Source organism: Strongyloides ratti (genome assembly GCF_001040885.1).
Source record: "Strongyloides ratti genome assembly S_ratti_ED321, chromosome : 1".
Classification (NCBI taxonomy): Eukaryota; Metazoa; Nematoda; class Chromadorea; order Rhabditida; family Strongyloididae; genus Strongyloides; species Strongyloides ratti.
The window spans coordinates 2467944-2491453 of record NC_037307.1 but is presented as its reverse complement, the minus strand read 5'-3'; the positions used below and the strand labels follow the sequence as shown (position 1 = coordinate 2491453).

Below are 23510 nucleotides of genomic sequence, written 5' to 3'. Positions count from 1 at the left end.
AATAAAAGAAGCCTAGCACACCAAGTTTCATGCTCAGAAAAGCTTATTTGTTTAGTTATGAGTATGTACTTGAAACCTTTATAAATAATACTTTTTATTATATCACACGTTATAACAACTAATGAAGACAAGACTATGTTTTATCGTTTTCTTAATTTTTAATATTTTTGTTGTGTTAAAGAAGTTAGTTTTTTTTTCAAAAAATATTTCCTACAATCGCTTCTGATTTTAATTTAATATAATTTTTGAAGTTTTAATTTCTTATTATTAGTTAATATACTTAATAATTTTTTTTTAAAAACTATCATACGGATACACTTTTATTTGAAAATTAGAAAAAAAAATTGTTTTTAAAACACATTTTTAGGCCCAATATAAAAATTATTTTCATGATGATAAAATTTTAAGTTTGAATTTTTCTAAAGTTATATATAAGTAAATGTTAGTAAATAGTGTTGTAGATAAAAGTTTTACCACTAAAATATATCTACTATGAATAAAAAAACCCATTATTAATATATATATTGCTATAGAGAAAATGGAATTTAATCATAGAAAAAATTATTATAAAACATCGTTTGATAAGTAAACCAACGATTTTTTAAAATCTATTATGATATATCTGTATTTTGATATATTAACAAATATAATTGACTTTGCTTTTAATGTAAAAATTACCAATAATTTGAATAAGTGTCTTAAAATATTTTTTTTTTTAACTTATTGTTGTTCCGAATTTTATCTATAGAAATTAAATATACCACATAAATGTTTCTACTTTAATTAACAAAAATAAGTCAATTTTAAGTAATATTCATATACTAGTTATATAATGTTATCAATACAAAAATTCCAATTGTTTGAGGTATTAAAATACAAAGTACGAAGTCATTAGAAACAATTTTTGTGAAATATACACCTCTTTCATTAAAATTAACTTTTGAATGTTAAAAACTTTTTTTATTTAATTTTTAAATAAATATGACTGATGAATTAAAAGAAATGAAATCTTTGATTCTTGAAAATCAAAAAACTATAATTTTACTGACGGAAAAAATTAAAAAATTGGAAGAAAGTAAGTTACAATTAAATAATTGATAAAAATATTTTGTAAGAATTATTTTTAAGTGATAAAAGTATAACAAGAGGTGACAAAAAAAAACCGCTAACAGCTGCTGAGATAGTTGGACATAATATGGATATTATGAATCTTATAATAGAACGTATAACCAATATTAAAGATAGAAAAAATATTGAATTGACATGCAAAACTTATTACCTTTTATGTAATAGACCAGATTCATACATTCCAATTATGGGATATGAAGCTATAAATTCACCTGTCTCAAAATGGCAGGAAAAAGGAGGTTTTACATTATTTATTTGTAATCAGGAAATTGAAATTGATATACCGAAATCATTTTTTTTTAATGAAATTAATTCACAAACTATTAAAACAGTTTTAGAAAAGTATGTTCCTAAGATGAAAACTTTATATATTATGAAATTATTTTCTCATCATATTGATTTTTTTAAAAAATTAAAATGTTTCAAAAGTATTGAAATTGTCAAGTTTAGTCGGTATGCTTTACAAACAGGTGGAGCAGATTTATTTGAAAAGTGTACAACTTTGAAACCACATACTTTTATTGCTAACAATGATCATATGTCTACCTACAATTTAAGAAGTTTTTCAATTAATAAAAAATCTATCATTTTTCCTAAAAGTTTAAAGAATATTTATTATGATTGTTTCTCAGAAGACTTAGTATGGTTACTTTTGAGTGTAAAAAATTGTGAAATTGGAAAATTTGACAGTCTAATTATAACAAAAGAAATCATTGACTACCTACAATATGATGAGATAAAATTGGCATTTTTAAAATTTTTGACTTATTTTAAATGTGTAAATTATTTTGCCGGTGATTTTTTGGCCACAGAATTAGATAATGATTTTGGAAGAATACTTGCTGAACATAATATTGCCGTTAACCTCAATATTTATTTTGAAAGTAATTCACCCAATATAGATAGTTTCACACATTTTTCTATTGTAGGATATGATTGTGAATATCGAAGAAATGCTTTCAATAAAAGAAATTCGAGACTTTTGGCACATCCTGGTTTTTATCATAACATTAAAAGTTTAACTATTTTTGATTGGACTTACTCAAGACTATATATGCCTTTTACAGAATATGAAATTAAAACATTAAGTGAAGACTTATCTAATATGGTGACTTTAACTACTTTAGAAATAGACTTTAGTTTATTTTGTAGTTATCCAGACTTTTATCAAATATTTTCTGTTTTTAAAAATAATTTAAAAAATTTAAAAATTTATCGTTGTGGAAAGATGGAATATATTCATCTCAGTACAATTAGTCAATATTGTATTCACCTGAATAATCTCTCATTAATTAATATTAAAAATACAGTAATATCTATCAAGGAAATAATCACACTTTTTAAATACTTAAAAGGTCTTGAAGTCGAATTTCAAAATAACAATATAATATTCAATTCAGCTTGTGAAACATTAACACTTAATAATCTTAAAGAGGGTAATAAATTCATGTGGCCAGATCTCAAATTTCTACATATCATTTGTAATTTAAAAAATTTCGTAGAAAAGGATGCTTTTGAAAAAATGGAAAAAGAAACTTCAAGAAAAGCGGGAACTTTCTTTTTAAGAAACTTTTACAGAATGAGTGAATTATTTGTTGAGGTTATCATTCAAAAAGATCAATTGTATTATGATAATTTTAAAAGATTATTTACTAAACGTTGATACTAATTAAAGATAAAATTATAATTAGTACTTTTTTTTTAATAATTTTTATACAAAATTTTTTACATTAATTTTTTTTATATTTGAAAAAAAAAATGCCTATTCGTTGTTTTATAATAAAATTAATCTTAAAATTGTTTCCATTTGTTTTTTGATATAATCATAGGTGTTCTATCCCAGTGAGTTAATGGAACTGAATAATCAAATAAAATATTTCCTTCTGATAAAACAAATGTTATATTATTGTAATCAACAATATGTGAAAAGATATGATTAGGATCTACATGGAATGTTCTTAATTTTTGAGTAAAAGGTAAATTAATTCTTTCCGGAAGAAAGACTGTTAATTTAGAATATTTATCTTTAATAAAATCAGTTTTTGTATTTAATATATTGGCAGAATTTTTAGGTATAATTTGATTTTGAAGAGAAAACTTAAAAACTGATGCTTTTTGATATTTGTTAGAAAGGTAATTTAAAAAGATAAAATTATTAATTTGAAAAAATTCTTCATTTAAATTTGGAAAAATAACATATTTAACTTTATTTTTATTTCTTAAAACACAATCAGCTCTAGCTAATTCTTGTCCTCTAAAATTTAATTCAAAATTTGGATTTATATAATCTTCTTTTTCATTATAAGGTAAATCACCCCAATTGACAATTTCAATATTTTTATATTTTTCACCTATTTTGTTTATAATATTTAAAACTTTTTTTGAAAATGAATGATAATATATAAAAAATTTGACATTTTTATCAATTGAAATCCAATACTTAAAAAAATGAAGAAGCTTTCCAGGTAGATTATAATTTTGTAAAATTGGACTACAAATTGCTATTGATGTTTGTCTTACAATAGGTTTATTATTTATAACAATCTTTTCAACATCCGAAAAATGTTTTAAAAAAGTTGGTTCTGATACTTCAGCTATAAAACTACCAATATTTGGTGAATTTTCAATTTCATTATTAAATTCATGAAATTGAAATATATTTGAAAATGATTTTAAACGAATATCATTTTTATGACTTAAAAAAAGTATTGTTATAAATGGTGAATTATTAATTTGAAAGGCTGATCTTAAAAAAAATAATGTTTTCCCTCTCAAAGTATTATTTTTAATATTTTTATTTAATTGTTTTTCTAATTCAATATGTTGTTTTGTTGTTGATAAAAATTCTTTTTCTAAGTATGAGATTATTTTATCATTACTTGTAATATATTTAGGTTTATATTCCCATAAAGATGTAAAATTTTGATAATAACATTTATTTAATTGAAACCCCTCATTATAAAGTGGATTTTCCCAATAACCAAAAGTAGCTCTAATATTACTTTGAGTTTTTTTTTTTAAACCATGAATCATAAAATCAATTGGTGACCATTTTGATTTACCTATCCAGATATCTCTTACCATACCAATTAAATTTTCTTTTTTTGTTAATACTTTAACATTACCATTATCAAAAATATATGACTCATTATTATAATTTAATTTTGAAATACTTTTAAGAATAGTATTAACACATACACAAAATATTCTATAGTCATTCCAATTCTTAATAGTTGTATAATAATTTAAACACATTTTATATCTTTCATCATAATGTTTATTATAAAATTTCATCATAAATAACGTCATCAATGCACCATTATCAGAACCATGAAAAACTGGTGGAAGCTTATAAAAAAATTGTGCCCACTCTTTTAAAAATTTTCTACTATATTCATTATTTTTAACAATATATGGTGATGCTGCAATTTCATGTGTCATTAATCTTCTCATAAATATGATACTTTCTTTTGAAATAAAATTTTCTAATCGATGATTAGGATTAATAATACCAATATCTGAATCAACAACTATTACATATTTAATTGTATTTTTAAATTCTTCAAGAAAAAGTGAAACAGCACAATGTCTAGCAAAAAAAAAATCTTCTTGTGGACAAAAAACTGGTAATTTAGGTGATGTATTAAAGTTAATTATTTTAAATATATATCCATAATGTAAACAATAACAATGAACACTTTCAATTGCTAACTTATAATTATCATACTGATCATCTTTTTCATTGATCATTAATATACCAATCTCTGATGGTTTTATATTTTTATTTACTTTTTCCTATAATATTAATTATACTTATTAATTATAAAATATAATCTTACATTACTAAAAGCTTCATTCTTATTATTTAATTGACATTTTGTTTGTATAGTAAAATAAAATATTAAAAATATTTTATATAAATAAATTTTTTTAAATAAAAACATAATAATAAAAATTAATTTATTAAAAGAAAATTGATGTGGATTATTTAATATTAAAAGACAAATTTGTAGTATGGTTATTATAACAAATACATCAAAAGCTTTAGTACAATCAGGATTTTTAGGTAACCTTTTTAAAGCAATTTTTATTAATGTAATTTCAAGGGTATAATTTATTTTAATGATGATTTAAAAAGAAATTGTCTAAATGTATATTATTTTATATATTATGTTATATGTTAGTAAAAATCAAATATTCTTTTCACTTTAATATATTGAAAAATTTAATATTAAAATAAAGTAATTTAAATACATGAAATATAAAGTGTTAATTATTTAAAGGGAAGATTTTTTTTGCCATTTCTATTATTATTAATTAAACATACTTTATCAATGTTTAATGGAAAATTTGTGGTTTTCTTATTTCCGGTGATGTTAAATAATTAAAATTGTGAAAGAGATTATAAATTTATATAGAATTTATAATAAATAACATCATAATCTTTTTCTTACATTTTTTTTAATATAAAAAAAATTATTATATTATTTTGATAATAATATACTTAACATATCATTATGATTATTAACAATTTACGTAAACATTTTTAAAAAAAATTATTTTAATTAAAAAAAAAAGAAGAAAATAAATCTTTCAATCGCAAGGAATATAAAATGTCATCTTCCAGTATAAAATTATATTTCTTTCTTTCTTTTTTTTTTTAAATTATATCATTTACTTGGAGTGGAAATTTTTCTTTGGCCATATATTATAAATTGTTTAAATAATTTATTATCCATTAATTATTACTGTATATATTATATTAAATTTCCTGTTTAAAATTTTTATAATAATAATAATAATATATTATATATAAATTATTGACAAATAATTATATAATTATAAAGATAAATAGTTTAATATGATTTTCGAGTATTTTATTATATTATATTTATTTTAGCTTTTGGCCTTATCATCGATTGTCACAGACTTTTCCAATAAACAAAAGACAGTTCTTAAATATTATTGTTGAAGTTTCAATTTTATTTGGTTGTCAAATTAAATATTTTTGTTTAGATATGAGGTACATTTGAAAATTTTAAAATGTAAAATAATATATAAACAAATATAGTTTAAGCATCAAATACACAGATACAATTTACCTAAAATATTGATATTATTATAAATAATTTAACTCGACAAATTATTGACTATATTTTTATCTTATATTTATATATCCACATGTTATATGAAAATCATTCATGTGAACTTTTAACTAATAATAATATATTTAAGATTAATCTTTAATTTATTTGTTTAAAATTTTAGAAAAAGAAGAAAAAAAAACATATAGTACCTCCGTATTTTGTTTAGTATAATATAACACATTTCTTATTATTTTATTTAATACGACTAGATACTTATTAACAAGTTATCTGTAAATTTCTTAACTTATTTAAGTAAGTAATTGCTAATAAAAAAAAAAATTATTTCGTTTATTTTTCTATCCCATTTAAAAATTTATTATCAAGAATAATAAAACATTGTTTATAATACTTTTTTTTTCAATAAAAATATTAATCTTGATTTTGAGGGAGTTACTCTTTCCTCAAATTCAATAAAACTATGTAATATATAAGTATGAAGAAATAGTTATCGTTGATAATAATTTTTTTTAACTAAAATTTTATATATTATTTCGAAATATGATTTTAAAATTTGGGTTACAAAGTGTTTATTTATGACATTCCATCTTTTGAAGAAAATATATATATATTATACTAAATTATGTGTCATATAAAATAACACAAAATTTTTAGATTTACATCATCAATCATTTTCTCTTAAATGCTTCCGGTGACATTTTCTTAGTTAAATGATAATAAAATAATTTATTAGGTTGGCTTTTTTATTATAATGAACAAGTAAATAATTATTTACTAAATATAATTAATATATCTATTTTTAGAATTATTATCACACCAAAAATAATTATTAAACTATCGTGATATCGTAACTTTATAAATATTATTGTCATTTTATATATTATAATTAACAAATTTAACATTATTTATTCTTAGTAAAAATATTATCTTAAAAATAATATTTAAACTTTTATAAATAAAAAGTAATATAATTTTTATCTTTTAATGTTCTACTATATTTTTTCTTTGTATTTATTTTGTACATGTTCATATATCAATGATCACTGTTTTATTTTTTTTTTCTATAATTTATTTAATAAATAACTTATTTTTAGATTAAAATATCTTAATTATATAAATAAGGGTATTTCTTAATGCTAGCTATGGATAGAAACATTTCTATATTACATACTATGAATTCAGATATAGATAATAATTTAACTGTATCTTCAATTGATAGTAATGATGCAAGACAAATTCATAATGCTATTTATATGACAGAAAATTTGGCTGAATCACAACATCTTGTTCCACAGAAAAGAATTGATAGAAAAGATTATCACAAATATAATTTTATAGATCGTAGTTTAGAGAAAATAAAATTTTATTGTGGTGGATATACAAGATATTTAATATTATTATTATCAGTTTTATGTATGACTGCAGCAAGAAGTAATGAATTAGCATTTAATTTTAATGTCATATGTATGACTTCAAATCATTCATTATCTGATTTGGTAAGTTTATTAATTTAATTAAAAAATGTATATTTTTAAACTAATTTTTTTTAAATTATTTTTAGCATGAACCTATTGAAATGACACCAAATGAGATGTCTGCAATATTTGCAGGTGGTGGTATTGGTGCAATAATTATGGTTATTCCGGTTGTATATGCAATTCATCACCTTGGAGCATTAACAGTTTTTTCAATACTATTAATATTATCATCTGTTGCTACAATATTAATGTCATTTGTTGCAAGAATTGATGTTTTATATATGGTTCCAGCACGTATAATACAAGGGTTAGCAATGGCTTCAGTTATGCCAATGATGGGTGTAGTCTCAGCTAACTGGGCACCATTAAAAGAAATAGGAAATTTTATGACATTATTATCATCATCAGGACAACTTTCACAACTTTTAACAATGCCAATGGCAGCACATTTATGTGTTGAAAAAGGATGGGCCTCAGTATTTCATGCTCATGGATTTATTTCATTATCACTGGTGATACTTTTTGTTATTTTTTTTAGAGAATCACCAAGAAAACATCCATTAGTTGGAAGAGAAGAAAGAGATTATATAACTGAAGGTTTAAAAAAACCTAATAAAAAAGATCGAACAATACCATATGGTAAAATATTTAGATGTAAAGCTATATGGGGTATATGGATATCATTTTTGGCAAGTTCATTTGGTTTTCAAGTATTTTTACAATTTATGCCAACATATTTAAATAAAGTATTACATGTACCAATACATCAAACAGGATTTAGTGCAATAATTCCAGCAATATGTCAATTAGTAGCTAAATTAATAGTTGGTGTACTTTCAGATAAAATAACATTTATTTCTGAACGTTTAAAATTACAATTATTTAATACAATTGCATTAGTTGGATGTGCATCATTTCTTTTACCACTTGGATTTCTTCATCATTCACAATCATCATTAGCTTTATTTCTTTTTACAGCAGCAATAAGTTGTCTTGGATTAATTGCTGTTGGTGCCATGAAATCAGCAACACTCGTTGCCAGAAGTTTTACACATTTTGTAATGGCTATAATTCAATTAGTTAATTGTATTGGAATGCTTTTAATTCCAATCATTGTATCATATTTTGCTCCAAATAATACAATTGAAGAATGGAGAAATGTTTTTATTGTTATATTTATTATACTTATTCTTGGAAATGGAATTTTTGTTTCTATTTGTTCTGCTACACCTGAGTCATGGGCATTTATGAGAACAGAATCACAACCACAATCTATTCTAAAAGGCCAATTGAAATGTTTTATTCAAAAACAAAATAATCTTAAAGAAGAAATATAGATTTTTATACTTATGTATAACTTTTTCAATTAGCTAGCTTTTTTAATTTAACATCCGGGTAGATTATCATATTTATATTAGAATAAAAAAAAAATGTATATATATATATAAATATTAATATTTTAAATGATGGATTATATAAAACATTTCAATAAATTATTAACATTTATCAATAATATTATTTTAAAAAAAAAAGAAATAAAAGAATCCTTAAAGAGGATAATGAAAGATTTCACATTAAGATCATGTTTTATTGAAAATATCAATTAAATAACATTTTTATTTTATTATATTTAGACATAAACATTTAATGGCTACCATAATATATAATAAAAAAAATTAACATTAAATATTTTATATTTTTTATCAAAAAAAAAAATTTTTTTAATCCCATGATTGTTAAAGTATATTTTATATAATTTAAATAAAGTACAAAGTTTTTAAAAAAAATTATTCATACTTATCTTAAAAGTTTCTTAATTTATAGGAAACAAATGTTTTTAATATTTACTTCTATGGATATATAATTTCTATAGATTATGATGTTTTCACACCTTCTATACTTAGTAGTTAATATTTCATGTAAAGTATTCATTCATACATTTCTCTTCAATATTTATAATATTAATTATCATGTCTATTTGTGATAATGACCCTATTTTATTTAATGTTAATAATTCAATGACAATAAAAATTCTAAAAAATGTTAGAAATTTTGGAAATTCATATATGAAAATTCATCCATATATTTGTTTTGTAATATGTTTAATTGGAACTACATTCAATTTTATTCATTTAATTGTACTTACAAGAAAAAATCTTAGAAAGTCATCAGTTAATAGTATAATGACAGTAATTGCTATATGTGATATGATAACTATGTTAACATATTTAATATATAATTTTCATTTTAGAATCAACATAAATTTTCAATTTTTTCAATGGTATGTTAATATTTTTCTTAATATTTATAATATATTTAATAAAGTTTAAATCCATTTTCATATTTATGGTTAGTATTTTTATACTTTCACGTAATTTTATCAATATTTCTTCATTCTTTAACACTTTGGTTAGCTGTAGTTATGGCATTTGTAAGAAGAACAACATTTAAAACTAACTCATTTCATTCACCATGGCAAAGTTCAATGATAGCTTATAAAATTTCTTTTATATTGATGATTGGTGTTTTTATAACAACGATGCCAAATATTATTGTACATACAATTTCAAAAACAACTAAAGTATGGAACATAGAAGATAGTAGTCAAGTATATTGTAAAAATTTTTATGATAATTCTACTTTATTAAAAGAAGCCATTTATACATTAGACTTTTCTGAAATAGCAAAAAAAAATAATTGCAAAATTTTTAAAGCAAATTTATGGTTAACCGGAATTTTTAATAAACTAATACCTTCTATTCTTCTACTGTTGTTATCATTTAACTTAATGTATAAATTAAATGAAGCAGAAAAAAAAAGAAAAAAGTTTTTTTATCAATACAGGAAAACTTCAATCAATGAAAGGAAGTTTAAAAAAGATAAAGCAACAACACTTTTATTAGGAATATTAATTGTATTCCTGTTAACGGAATTACCTCAAGGAATAATTATAATATTAAGTGCTATATGGACAAATGATATTTTTAAAGAAATATATCATTATGTGGCTGATTTTTTAGATTTATTATCATTGATAAATTCATCAGTTCATTTTTTTATGTATTTTATAATGTCATCAAGGTATAGAATAACTTTTGTTAATATTGTTTTTCGTAAAAATTTTGGATATTTATCACATTTTTCAAGTCGGGTAACAAATTCACTTTTTTCAAGAGAACCAACAAATTATGTTTCAGAAATTGTATTAAAATTAAATGATGATTCTAATAAAACAAATTCAAGTTACAGAAAAAGAATAAAAACAGACAAATTAAAACAACAAAAAAGATATAATAAAAGAAATGATATGGAAGTTAAAGACAATAACAGTGTTTATAGTAGAAAAAAATTAAATAAAAAATTTATGACATCATCTGAAAAAAGTTTAAATATTCGTATAAGTGATACAAGTACCTATAGTAGTTTTTCAAGTTTATTCGCATATAATAATCTAAGAAAAGAAAATATTTGTGAAGTTGGATATACATGTTCAAATATAAATGATATAAAAAATAAGCAACAAAAATCTTTTGGTGATGAAAATATAAGCTACTTATAAATTTACTAATTATTGATAATAAAATTTATTTACTATTCATTATTAATAAAACAGATTTATTAATTTTCCCATTTCATTTCTTTTATCCATAAATTTTCAAGAATAGTACCTTTAAAAACTTCATTAAATTTCTTGTCAAGTCTATCAGATTGTTCCTTACTCATTAAATCTTTCCAATTTCTAGAACCACCTTTTCTAATAAAACTTTTACTATGACTAAATATTATTGAAAAAAAAATATATTTAATTTTATTATAGAAACAAAAACTTACTATACAGCTTCATTTGAAAACATATTGTTTTTCTTTTTCATTCCTTCAAAAGAACATTCCGATATTACTTTTTCTAACAATTCTTCATTATTAATAATTTTTAATGCTTCACCGCCTACGAAATTAGCAATTTTAATAATAGAACCCTTTAAATCTTTACACATTTCTTCATAAACAAGAAACAAAACATTTTCATCATTGATATGAGGTAACCATGATTTAATATGACTAAAATAACCTCCACTTTCAATTTCATCATTCATAAACATTTCAAACATAACATCAAATTGACCATTTTCCCAATTAGCAATTTTAAGTATTTTATTATAAAAATAATAACTTGCTAATGTATCCTTAGGATTTCTTACACAATAAATATACTTTGCTTTTTTACTTTTTGGTACCCAATCATAAGTAAAGTGAGTCTTGAGTACTCTTCGAGAAGGATAAGCATCAATAACATCACCTCCATACATTTCAATAAATGGTGAATCCACAAGAAAATCTTTAAATGATATTAAATATTTTATATGAATTTTATTTTTTACCTTGTTTTCCATTAAGATATGTTCTATTAACTAGGCATAGGCAAATATTTTGACAAAATGTAGTTCCACTTTTTGGAGTGGTACAAATAAATATATCATCATCTCTGGGAATTATTTTTCTAGCTGATCTAACTGATTCTGGGGTACAATAAGCCATTTGAAGAATTCCATCAACAGGATATAATGCCGGTCGATCTCCAGTTGGATGTTCTATAACATACTTAGGATTCTTTTCATGAATTTCTATTAATTTTTTAACAGCTATCTGTTCAAAGAGAGGGCGATCTTCTAGGGACATAATGTGATGAAACTTTAAAATGATTAATTATAAATGTTTTTATCTTTTTTATATTAAATTTTTATTTGTTTATATTTTATCATTAAATTATAATCATATCTAAGAAGATTATTAATATAATGATAGCAATTATTAAAATGTTGTTGGTGTGATTTATTAAGCAAACAATAAAAATTGTAACTTAAATTCTATCACAACTACAAAATTACTATTATTTAGTTCCATTTTATTATAAAAATTATTGATAACAAAAATTGTTACCAGTAGAATTTTGATTATATTAGTTTTAATATATTAATTTTAATTATTAATCTAATAATAATTTAGTATTCATCCACCAAAAAATGATAGAAGCATGAAGAAGTATCAAAGTCTGTGTTTTAAATTTGGTGCTAATATATGTCTTTTAAAGTACCAAATTAATACTACATTCAACTTGATCAATTTTGTAGTTAATAATAAAAAGAAAATGATCAAACTACACATTAATGAATGTATAGCAATTTAGTTTTTTATAAAATTTTTTAAATATATATATTTTTATTTACCGTATTCAAATTTTTGAAAAATTCAGAAATTTAAAAAAAAAAAGTAGAAAAACTTTGAAAATATATTATAAATATAAAATATATATTTCAGAATAAAAATAATGACTTTATTTTTGAAAATTCTTTCTAATACATAAAACTTTCGATTATTTTTAAAGCTGGTATTTCTTTATTTAATATTATTATAATCATAAATATGATAGTTTTTTTAATAAGTAATAATAATCACTAACATTTTTAAGCACCTTGTAATACAATTAATAATTTTTAATAATAATTAAAAATTTTTTAGATATAAAAGATAACTGTAAAAAAAAAATTTAATGACATATAAAATATTAAAATGTGTATTGATAACTGATTAATAAAATTTTTTATTTTACGAATATTTCAAAGTCATTAAACCATTACAAGACTCATTCAAAAATGTTATGACTCATTTCTAGAAAAAATATTAAAGAAAAATTAAAATTCTCCTAAATTAATAAAAATGTCTGTATAAATTATTTCTAATGATATATATTTTAAGCAATAATTTTCTTAATAAAAGTTAATAATATAAATAAAAGTATAACTATATGAACAGTAAACTATTATAGAATAAATTTAAATTATCTTCAGAAGTTGTTTTTTTTTAAATTTTTGTAAAATTCAAAATTGAAAATAAAATATGTAAATATTTTAAAATCACATAAATGTAAATTATATATTTTTTATTTATCAAAATTCACATTTATTGAAATGAATTTTATATATTTTATATTTATAGCTATATTTCAATTATCTTTGTTTAGCTATGCTTTAGACATATCAATTAATGGTAGAGTATTAAATTCAAATTATAAATGTGGAAATAAATATGATTATTTAATTTGTGCAAAAAAATGTAGAAATGCAAGTCCTCAATTTAGTTTATATGGGGGTGTATGTTTATCAAGTCCTTATGCTACAAATGAAAACAAACCGTATTGCTACTGCATCTTAAATTTTATTTTTGTAAATGAAAAAAAGGATATTTCGGATTAATAATTAAATACTTTAAAATATAAAGTGTGAATGTAAAGTTTAAAATAATTCAACATGCTATTATTATTATTAAAAATAACAATTAATAAAGTAATATAATACATAATAAATTTAATATTTAAATTTTTCAGTATAATATAACAAGTAAATCTTTTATTTTTTTTTTCTTAACATTTTTTAATTATTAAATTGGCTTATTCATTTCAATACTAGATAATCTTTTGATATTGTTTATTAAAATAATCGTATTTAAAACTTTTTCTTTGTAATTTTTTATCTCTTTTAATAAATTCCTATAAAAACAATGTCGAATTAATAATAAATATATATGAATTAATTCAAAAATTTATTTTATAGTTATTAATAAACAATTGTCACACTATAACAGTTATTACATCAATATTTAATAATAAGATGAATAAATATTATAATAAATAAAAGAATAATTTAAAGTCATATCTTTGTTTAATACCTAATATATAACCATTTGTTTCTTAAAAGAAGTAGTAAAAATACCATCAACTTTGTAAGAAATGGAATTTCTAACTAAAATCAAAATGAATTATATCAATATAAAATAAACGTTTACATAATACTAGTATAAAATACTATAGTTTACAATTTGTAAAGTTATAAAATGACTCAGAGAAACAATTCATTTCTGAAATTCAAGTATGTTGTCCTTCAAATTTTCTTTATCTTTTGGCCAAATCTATTTTTTAATAGTTTCAATGCAAAAGAAGATATTAACTTTCCTCTAAAAAGTACTTCAATTTTTAAATTTTTTTTTAAAATTTAAAATTTTTGTAATTATTCTGAATATAAAAATAATATTCAAATGTAGTTTATGGGATTAAATTTTTTACAAATATTCTTAACACTGTTTTCAAACTTTTATCAATAGTAAGTTTTTCAAAATATTAATTGAAATGTTTTACATGATATGTCTCTTTATTAATTAAAAATTTTTAAAGTTATTTTTCCTATCATTTTTAAAAATTGTTTCATTTCTAAAAAAAGGTACATAATTTAACTTGGATAATATTCATTTTTTTCATTTCATAAATTAATTTCATACATAAAATTACATGTTCTTCCTTATTTTTAATATCTAGGAATGTTTTTTAACTTCGACAAAATTTTTATCAGTCATTTTCTACCTATAAGAAAAGTTTTACTGTAAATATATAAATTATTTTAAAAAATGAAAATTTTCATGTTATTGAAACTATATCAATAAAAAACTAGAATTTTTCTTTTAAATTTAATCCTTTGCAATCATTGCAATTTTCTTTTTTTTTTCAATTTCAAGTCATTGAATACTTACCAATGATTTCAATTTTCCAAAAACAATATAAAATTAAAAATATTGTGGCGCCAAATTTAACTTCTTGTAGTAAAAAAAATTTTTGAACACTAAAAGGATACAAATATATTAAAAATCTTGATGCCCTATTCATTGTCTGACTATACCACATTCTACAGCCAGCGACATGATTTTGATATTAACACGATCAAAAATAAAATGATAATTAATATCCAATTTTACATTCACCCCTTCTCTCAAATCACTTTTGTATATTGTCACCTGTAAATATATGTGTATACTTTAACATTACCAAGCATTAAATTTGTCGTTGTATATATGTCTCTTTTAGTTTGATATTCTCTCTTATTATTATTAACTATGGCGCTTCACCATGTCTGTATAGAAATAAGAGGAAAGTAGTAAGTAATGTTAGGCTGTGTAGCGTAGATTTTTCCCTAAAATTAAAGATGTGCAGGCAGCCTATTTCGCGTTGAAATAGTTTTATCAGCCACACAATTTATGTCAGTGTGATGCATATAATTCTACCCAATGCACATTTTAGTTATCGTCTCTCTCTGCCACCATAAAATTATACTTATTTATATTTCTTCGCATTTTGTCACAATTTTATTTTTATGATATATTTTTAAATTTATATTTTTAGAAAATCATGTCTTCACCAAAAAAAGTTAATAGAAAACGTTCGCTTTCTGAAATGAGTTGTTCTGATGAGGATAAATGTTCCCAAACAATTGATGGGATCAAAATGCCTATTTCTGAACTTTTAACTTTATGTAAAACAATTGCTGACACTAATGGATCTATTGCCAAGAAACGTGGTACCAGTAAATTGGCTCCTGCTTTAGATGAAAATGCTTTTACTTTACCACTCAATGAAGTTGAGGAAAGTTTCAAAAATGCATATAGATATTCTACAAGAAGAGATAGCATTACTTATGAATTTATGGCTACAGCTATTATGCAACGTTTTACACGTGGGGATATAGTAACACTATATCCCGATTTCCCGAAAAGACCTTTACCATTATACAATGAATTTTTATCTGTTTGTGGCCATAAGAATCTTTTTGCCAGACCACCTGCTGATGTTAAAGAAGCTTTTGGTGACGTCTCCAATATAAATAGAATTAAGGCACAAGAAAATTATGAAAGAAATGTTCATGAATACAATGAAAAATTGGAACAGTTTCTCATTGATCATGAAAGTGAGTTAAACACTGAACAAAAAGATTACACAAAAAAACAAATGATTGATCTCGGTAAAGTAACAAAGAGAAACGCTAGAAAAGTCGTTCATAAAAAGACAGCTTTTGACTTTTTTAAACAAGCTAAGAAAAATAAGTATGCAGACATAGGAGAGGAAGCCAGGGAAAAGAAACTTCAAAAGGCCTTTAAAAAGTTAAAACCAGACGAATTAGAGATCTATGAAGAGTTAGCTTCCAACCAATGATTTTTTGTATATCTGTTTAATTAATTCATTTGTTAATTCAATTTTAATAATTCCTAAAAATTGTTATTTTCTTTTTTTATAAAGTTTTTTTTCTACTATTATAAGTCCTCATTTTACTTTTCAAATAACAATAAAAAGAATATTTTTTAACAATCTATTTCTGGGGAATATATACCCTCTGAAGAAAGACTTTTCAATAAATTATAATGTTCTTGTGACAGATTATCTGAATTTTCAGGTAAAACTGTAGTTACCATTTCTTTAAGAAATTTATTGTACTGTTCACTCATACCAATTATCCTGGCATGTTCTCTCATTAACTTGATGTAATTTTTTAATTTAACTGTTTTATCACTATTTAACAAAAAGCGATATATTTTGTAACATTCATTACGAAAAGATGAAATTGTAAGCCAACATTGTCTCTCATAATTTTGTACATTACTTGTTCCCCATGTCCCATTCCTTTCTGGATATTCAATTGCATGCTCGATTGGTTTTCCACTTAAAACAAATTTCTTTTTATGATAATCAAAAAAACTTGCATACATTCTTATTTCATCATTAAAAAACTTTGTTGCTTGTATAAACCCATATTCACCCGATGCTACATGTTTAAAATACATAACAACCTTTTTTGTAAAAAGAACTTCACCTAATGAATCGTAATACGTTTGATTTCTTATATTTTTGCTTTCTTCACTTTCATTTGGAAGTTTTTTACATTTTAATTCAAAACGTGGTTGAAATACTTTTATGTTTAATATTTGGTTTACTGAACCAAAAGAAATTATTTCAAGATGATGACTTATTAAACCATCTAATTCAGATAAATTTGAATCATAATCCGTTTCTGCACCATATATAGGAAAAGATTTTTTATTTTTAAGAGGAATAAAATGTTCTTTAACTTTAGTAATTTCTCCTTGCTTTTCTTCAAATAAATCTCCTAATTTTGTCTTTATAGTAGAAATATTTTTTACATCCCACTTATTTGTTTTTGCACTTTTGTGAGTATTATTTATACTTGAATTATAAAAGTCATGTGTTGTATCAAAATTTTCACCAACTTCTTTTTTTACTTCAGAAACTTTCCAAAAGAATGTATCTAAAGAGACATTATTTAAAGTTGTATTATTTTCATTTGATTTAACATTATCTTGTTCTATATACTCTTGTTTAATTTCATGCATATTTTTATCTTCTGAAATAGTTTTTTTCTCTTCAATTAGTGAATCATCAAAACAAGATTTAATATATCTATCATTGACTCCTTCGGATACACCCCACAAAATACTTGATATGTATGCAGGAATTTTAGGACTACACTCAAACCATATACTAAAATCAGGATGGCCAGCAAGAAATAGATCTTCTGTTTGACAAATAAAATTTCTAATATTTAATATACATTGAATAACTTCAGAAATATTTTTAGAAACTTGAAAAGATAATCTATGATTGTCGAGAAAATATCTTTTTTTCCATAAAAACAAAGCATCATTCATTTTAGAGTTTATAGATTTATCACTATCGTCTTTATCATAAAAAATAAAATAGGAAGGAAATGGAATTTTTTTAATGTCAATTTCATCAAAATATTTAGACTTTGATGAGGATATAAAAATTCCTTCGATCAAATTACATTCACATTTTACACCCAAACTTTCAAAATAAATACTTAGATTTCCATCAATTTCTTCCAAATTTATCTAAAATTAATTTATAATGAATGTGATATTTATTTATACCTGTTCAGTTGTATGCCGGACATCTTTAAGATTATTTGTAAAATCATCAATAGTATTAATTATTACAGAAGTATCTTTATCTTTTTGAAAAGATGAAAAATCAACAAATATATAATACTTCATAATTTTAGTTTAACTTCAAACAAAACATAAGATACAATTCTTATCACTTAATCTTAAAACGACTTCATGATTTATTTGGAGTAACGTTCTAACATTTGAATAGAATAATATTTTTAAAAAATATTTTACCTAAATATGACTTCAAAATATCGTCCTGGAAATCTTGCTGCTGCTTTATTTGGTGCTTCTAACAATAATGAAGAAGAAAGTAGTAGTTCTTCTGATGAAGAAAGTGGACCAGTTACAGCTGCAGAGAAAATGGTTATAACACATACAAGAGCTGAAGAACAACGTAAGGAAGAAAAACATAAAGAAAGAGAAGAACACAAGTTTGTTTAGATTTTTAAGAATGTAATAAATTTTTATTATTTAGAAAGAAAATACAACAAAAATTAGATACAGTTAAGCAAAGAGATGATGAATGTCCAAGAACTTTATATGTTGGTAATGCACCATTGAATACAACAAGAGACAAGATTCGTAATATATTTCATCATTTTGGAAAAGTTCATTCTGTAAGAATGCGTAATGTTTTACCACAAAATGAAAAAATGAGTAGGAGAGCTGCTGCACAAACTGGTAAATTTTCAGAATTACAAAAGAGTTTGACATTTTATGTGAAATATGAAAAAGAAGAATCTGTTGGTGCTGCACTTGCAGCTGGAAAACATGAAATTGATGGTCGTCAGTTAATTGTTACATCGGCTAATGATATAAAATACGATCCAAAATGTTCAGTTTTTGTAGGTAACCTACATCTTAAAATTACAGAAGATGATTTAATAAAACATTTTTCTCCTGTTGTTGACGTCAATGCTGTTCGTGTTGTACGTGATAGAAATTCACATGAAGGTATTGGAATAGCCTTCGTGAGACTTTCAGATCCTACATTACTTAAAAAAGCACTAACCCTCAATGGATCTCAATTACTTGGAAGAGAAATAAGAGTAACAAAGATTGCCAAAAAGAAGAACAGATCGGCTAACAATGGTCGGCAAGGAAAAAAATTTAATAAGGGAGATAGAAAAGATGGAAAAAATAATAAACATAGTGGAGTTTTACCTAGATCAAAAAATATAAATAAAAAATTTAAAAAACGTACAGATAAGAAAGATAACAAAAAGACCATAATGTCTTAAAATTTTTGTTGTTGTGTTTTTTTTTATATTTGTTTACAATTAATTAATTATGAGTTTTTAATAAATGTTTCTTGTCAAGAAAGTTATTCTGGAGTAACGTTTTATTTTTAGCGCTTTTTTTCTTACCACATATTATTCATTTTGATCAAATTATTTATTATAGTTGTATTATACTTTCAATGGAAAACGTTGATTTAACATTAGTAAGCAATGAATCATGGGTTGATCTCTATAGAGAATGTGTTACTAATCCCCAAGTTATGGTAAGAAAATAATTATCTTTATTTTTATGATAATTTTTTTAGAAAAAAAAGTTAGCTCTTTTGTATAAAAGAAAATCAGAAATTCCTGAGGCTGTAAAAATTTTATCAGTTCATGACATGATAGCTTCTATTACAAATAGTGAATTTCTAGAAAAACGTGAAGGAACTAAAATTGCAGCTAATTTTTATTATTCTATTGGTCCAAATTTGTTTAGAAAAACATTTGGAAATGCTATATTAAATATTAAGTCTGATACACATTATAAAAGATATGCAGAACTTTTGATTAGTACATTTAGTTTTGTTAAAAGTACTGTTAGCAATTGTTCTTTAGAAGAACAAGATAGAGAGATAGATATATTTATTGCTTTAGTAGTATCTAAAATATTTGAACTTGCTATTTTTGCTGAGGACAGTAATATTCAAAACAAATTTATGAATTTGTTTGAAGCTATTTGTGATAAAAGTAGAGAAGTTTCAAAAACTAATGGTAACGCTGTGAAAGGCAATATTATTAATAATGCACAACTTTTGCTATACAAGGGTACTCTTGAGTTTCTATGGCTTGATTATTCATTACGTCATAAGTTGGATCGTCTTAATACTGCAATTATGTTAACACACATGTTTCCAATAAATCCAAAACTTAAGGTTGATTCATCTGATGTTGAGACTTGTTTTATGCTCCAAGTTACAGCATTAAAAAGACTTATTATGGATCCTTTTGTTCCAATAAGAGCATTTCTTGCCAAAGAATTTCTGGGCGTTTTAGGTAGAGGATGGTTTCAACTTGATGGTAGTGATCTTCGTGAAATTATTTCATTATTTATTGATAAACTTTCAAACGAAAGTGTTGCAATCGTACGTGCCAAAGTTTATGATGGAATAGGACTTTTGAGTGCTTATCCATTTACAGGATCTTGTATTGCAAAGATCATGAGGATGAAAATTCCGTTTATTTTACGCGACGCTGATAAGTCTGCAAAATCAGCTGGATTAAATTGTCTGGATATCTTGCAATCTAATGAAGTAATAACTTTGGATACAAATGATATTAAAGAATTTATAATTGTTCTTGAAGTGGAAAAAGATATGTCAATTGTTAGGAGGATTGTAAGACTTATTGTGAAACCACTTTTCGATCATTTTTTTGAAGATGAAAAAGATATTGATAAGTACCTGAATGTTTTTAAAGAACACTTTACTAAAAACAGGTTTGCAAATTATCTCTTTCATAAATGGATTCAAATGGATAATTTATTAAATATAAATGCTATTTTGAAGCATGTACGTAATTTAATGCATCACTCATTAACGCTTCTTATGGGTAACTTAAGGCAGGAGTCTTCTTTATCAGACTTAACTCCTTATGAAGCATCTCAGTTAAAATCACAACAATCTGAAAATCTTGATGTCGTGAATTCTTTTATAGAAGCTGCTGCCACATTATATGATAAAGGAAGAAAACAACTTGTAACTTTAAATAAAAAAAAAGCTATAGAAACGTTAGATAATTATGTTTTGAAACTTCATTCAATAGCAAAGGATAAGTATAAAAATAGCCAAGTTTACCAAACAATAATGACTCTTTTGGAATATGTTGGTAACGACGCAGCATTGGATGAACGTATTAGAATGCTTCGCTCTATTGAAAATTTTGGAGCTTCAGAGGATGTTGTTATGGAATACTTTGATAGATGTATTCATCATAAACCATTGGAAATTTTGGATTTTATTAATAAAGGAACAGATATAATTAAATATGATAACAAAATAAAAAATCCTAATGGCTTAAATTATTTTGAGAAGATTATGGATTATTGTGCAAAACTTTTCTATTCAACAAAAACACGAAATCTTATTATGAAAGAATGGATGTTTTATGTAGAACATTGGACAACTAATTTAGAGTCTATTTTATCAATACTTGAATCACGCTGTCAAATATCTAATGGAGAAGAATTCTTTTTTAGTGATGATCTTATAATAAAAACACTTAAGATTAAATTTATCTCTTCCATAATTATCGACTGCCATAAAAATAGCTCTATCCGTGCTGTTTCTGAAAATAACTCAGAAGAATTTTCATATAAGGCTTGGCAATTTTGGATGCAATTTCATTCTGTTATCGAAAGACACTATACAAAAACAAGTTTTGCTTCGGAAAATGATGGAGTATTTAAGGAAAAATTGTTTCTCTTTGGTTTGGAAACTTTTAAAGAATTTTGTACTTGTTATGAATTTAATGATTTTTGTGTTCAACAGACAAGTTCTTGGCTTAATACACTAAACAATGTTAATGCTCCTGAGACAATACTTATTTCACTATTAAAAATTTATCCTGAGATTATTGATGCAATGTATCATGGACCAGATCTTTATGATTCAATTCGAAATGTTCTTTATCATTATCTCATTGATATTAAACCATGGATATTCGAATGTGTCAGTACAGAAGATGAATCATCACAGAAAATGTTCAATGAAATAACTCGCTTATGGGGAGTAATAAATAATAAATTTAAATCTCTTGTATTGCTAAACTTAAGCCCATTAGAGCTTGATCTTTAATTTTACACATATTCAGATAGAAAATCTGTTATGGAATTTTTTTAATTTTTTACTTCTTAATAAAAAGTTTCATAGTTTTTTTTTTAAAATATCATTTATCAATGAAATTAGAACAAGTGTTTTAGATTGTTTTTTCTCCTACATTTAGCGTTCTATTACATTTCTTTTATTCTTAAATTACAAACTTGAAAATTTTCATTGTTTGTATTTCAAATTAAAGAAAAAAGATTTAAAATCAATCTTAAGGCAAAATAAAAAAAGTTCTCTAGTAACAGAAGTTGACTTTATTTGAAATAAATTTAGAAGAAAAATATTGGTGTCTAAAATACGAAAGTGTGATGAAAATAAATGTAATTTCTTATCAAAAAAATTTTATTTCTGTAAATTGGATTCTAGCATGAATTATCAAAAATTTAATACTTTCAGAAAAAAGTTGATAAATTTTTTACAAATAAAATTATTAAAATGTGAATTTTGAACAGTAGATAAAAAAAATTGTGACATACAAAATACTAAAAACATGTAAATAATATTAAATTCTGAAGGTAGTTATGATAGCACAAGTAAAGAAACAAGTTTAAACATTTTTTTAAATTATAATTATTGAATTAAAATTTCGTTGAAAAACTTTGTGATATTCATACATTATTCGTCCCTGAAAGAAACTTTGTATAAAATTTAGAGAAAATTTAGATATGATTTTAAGTACTGTTGTCGTTTGGAATAGTTTACTTTTTATGGAAAAAAAAGAACATTATTCGAAACTGATCAAATTTTTTGAGTAATTTTATGCTTTGCAGATACTTGTTCAATTTTGTTGTGAATATATATAATTTTAACATTCATAAGTATTGTAGCTTTTGTATTAAAAATAAAAAATTACATAAAAAAATAGTTGTTTTTTTTTTACAATTTTTAAAA

General features: G+C 22.8%; 9 protein-coding genes across 9 annotated transcripts; 6 read left to right on the top strand and 3 right to left on the bottom strand.

The window, feature by feature from the left end:
• Positions 1-981: 981 nt before the first annotated feature.
• SRAE_1000077800 (Hypothetical protein) lies at positions 982-2791 on the top strand (the record flags this gene model as incomplete). The annotated part of the gene is made up of 3 exons (XM_024647654.1): positions 982-1075; positions 1116-2012; positions 2058-2791. The coding sequence occupies 3 exons, from the start codon at positions 982-984 to the stop codon at positions 2789-2791; spliced, it is 1725 nt and encodes a 574-aa protein (XP_024501710.1).
• A 128-nt stretch (positions 2792-2919) lies between these two features.
• SRAE_1000077700 (Protein of unknown function DUF273 family and Domain of unknown function DUF23 domain-containing protein) lies at positions 2920-5072 on the bottom strand (the record flags this gene model as incomplete). The annotated part of the gene is made up of 2 exons (XM_024647653.1): positions 2920-4923; positions 4968-5072. 2 exons carry the CDS (start codon positions 5070-5072, stop codon positions 2920-2922), a joined length of 2109 nt encoding a protein of 702 aa, XP_024501709.1.
• Positions 5073-7366: 2294 nt separating this feature from the next.
• On the top strand, positions 7367-9048 carry SRAE_1000077600 (Major facilitator superfamily and Major facilitator superfamily domain, general substrate transporter and Major facilitator superfamily domain-containing protein; the record flags this gene model as incomplete). Its single annotated transcript, XM_024647651.1, has 2 exons — positions 7367-7729; positions 7795-9048. 2 exons carry the CDS (start codon positions 7367-7369, stop codon positions 9046-9048), a joined length of 1617 nt encoding a protein of 538 aa, XP_024501708.1.
• A 633-nt stretch (positions 9049-9681) lies between these two features.
• On the top strand, positions 9682-11270 carry SRAE_1000077500 (G protein-coupled receptor, rhodopsin-like family and GPCR, rhodopsin-like, 7TM domain and 7TM GPCR, serpentine receptor class w (Srw) family-containing protein; the record flags this gene model as incomplete). The annotated part of the gene is made up of 2 exons (XM_024647650.1): positions 9682-9992; positions 10037-11270. 2 exons carry the CDS (start codon positions 9682-9684, stop codon positions 11268-11270), a joined length of 1545 nt encoding a protein of 514 aa, XP_024501707.1.
• Positions 11271-11329: 59 nt separating this feature from the next.
• On the bottom strand, positions 11330-12388 carry SRAE_1000077400 (Sulfotransferase 6B1; the record flags this gene model as incomplete). The annotated part of the gene is made up of 3 exons (XM_024647649.1): positions 11330-11486; positions 11543-12047; positions 12091-12388. 3 exons carry the CDS (start codon positions 12386-12388, stop codon positions 11330-11332), a joined length of 960 nt encoding a protein of 319 aa, XP_024501706.1.
• Positions 12389-15941: 3553 nt separating this feature from the next.
• On the top strand, positions 15942-16742 carry SRAE_1000077300 (Hypothetical protein; the record flags this gene model as incomplete). Its single annotated transcript, XM_024647648.1, has 1 exon — positions 15942-16742. The coding sequence occupies one exon, from the start codon at positions 15942-15944 to the stop codon at positions 16740-16742; it is 801 nt and encodes a 266-aa protein (XP_024501705.1).
• Positions 16743-16888: 146 nt separating this feature from the next.
• Positions 16889-18616, bottom strand: SRAE_1000077200 (Ku, C-terminal domain-containing protein; the record flags this gene model as incomplete). The annotated part of the gene is made up of 3 exons (XM_024647647.1): positions 16889-17246; positions 17292-18454; positions 18494-18616. The coding sequence occupies 3 exons, from the start codon at positions 18614-18616 to the stop codon at positions 16889-16891; spliced, it is 1644 nt and encodes a 547-aa protein (XP_024501704.1).
• Positions 18617-18751: 135 nt separating this feature from the next.
• SRAE_1000077100 (RNA-binding protein 34) lies at positions 18752-19755 on the top strand (the record flags this gene model as incomplete). Its single annotated transcript, XM_024647646.1, has 2 exons — positions 18752-18945; positions 18990-19755. 2 exons carry the CDS (start codon positions 18752-18754, stop codon positions 19753-19755), a joined length of 960 nt encoding a protein of 319 aa, XP_024501703.1.
• A 179-nt stretch (positions 19756-19934) lies between these two features.
• Positions 19935-22589, top strand: SRAE_1000077000 (Hypothetical protein; the record flags this gene model as incomplete). Its single annotated transcript, XM_024647645.1, has 2 exons — positions 19935-20018; positions 20061-22589. 2 exons carry the CDS (start codon positions 19935-19937, stop codon positions 22587-22589), a joined length of 2613 nt encoding a protein of 870 aa, XP_024501702.1.
• Positions 22590-23510: the final 921 nt, after the last annotated feature.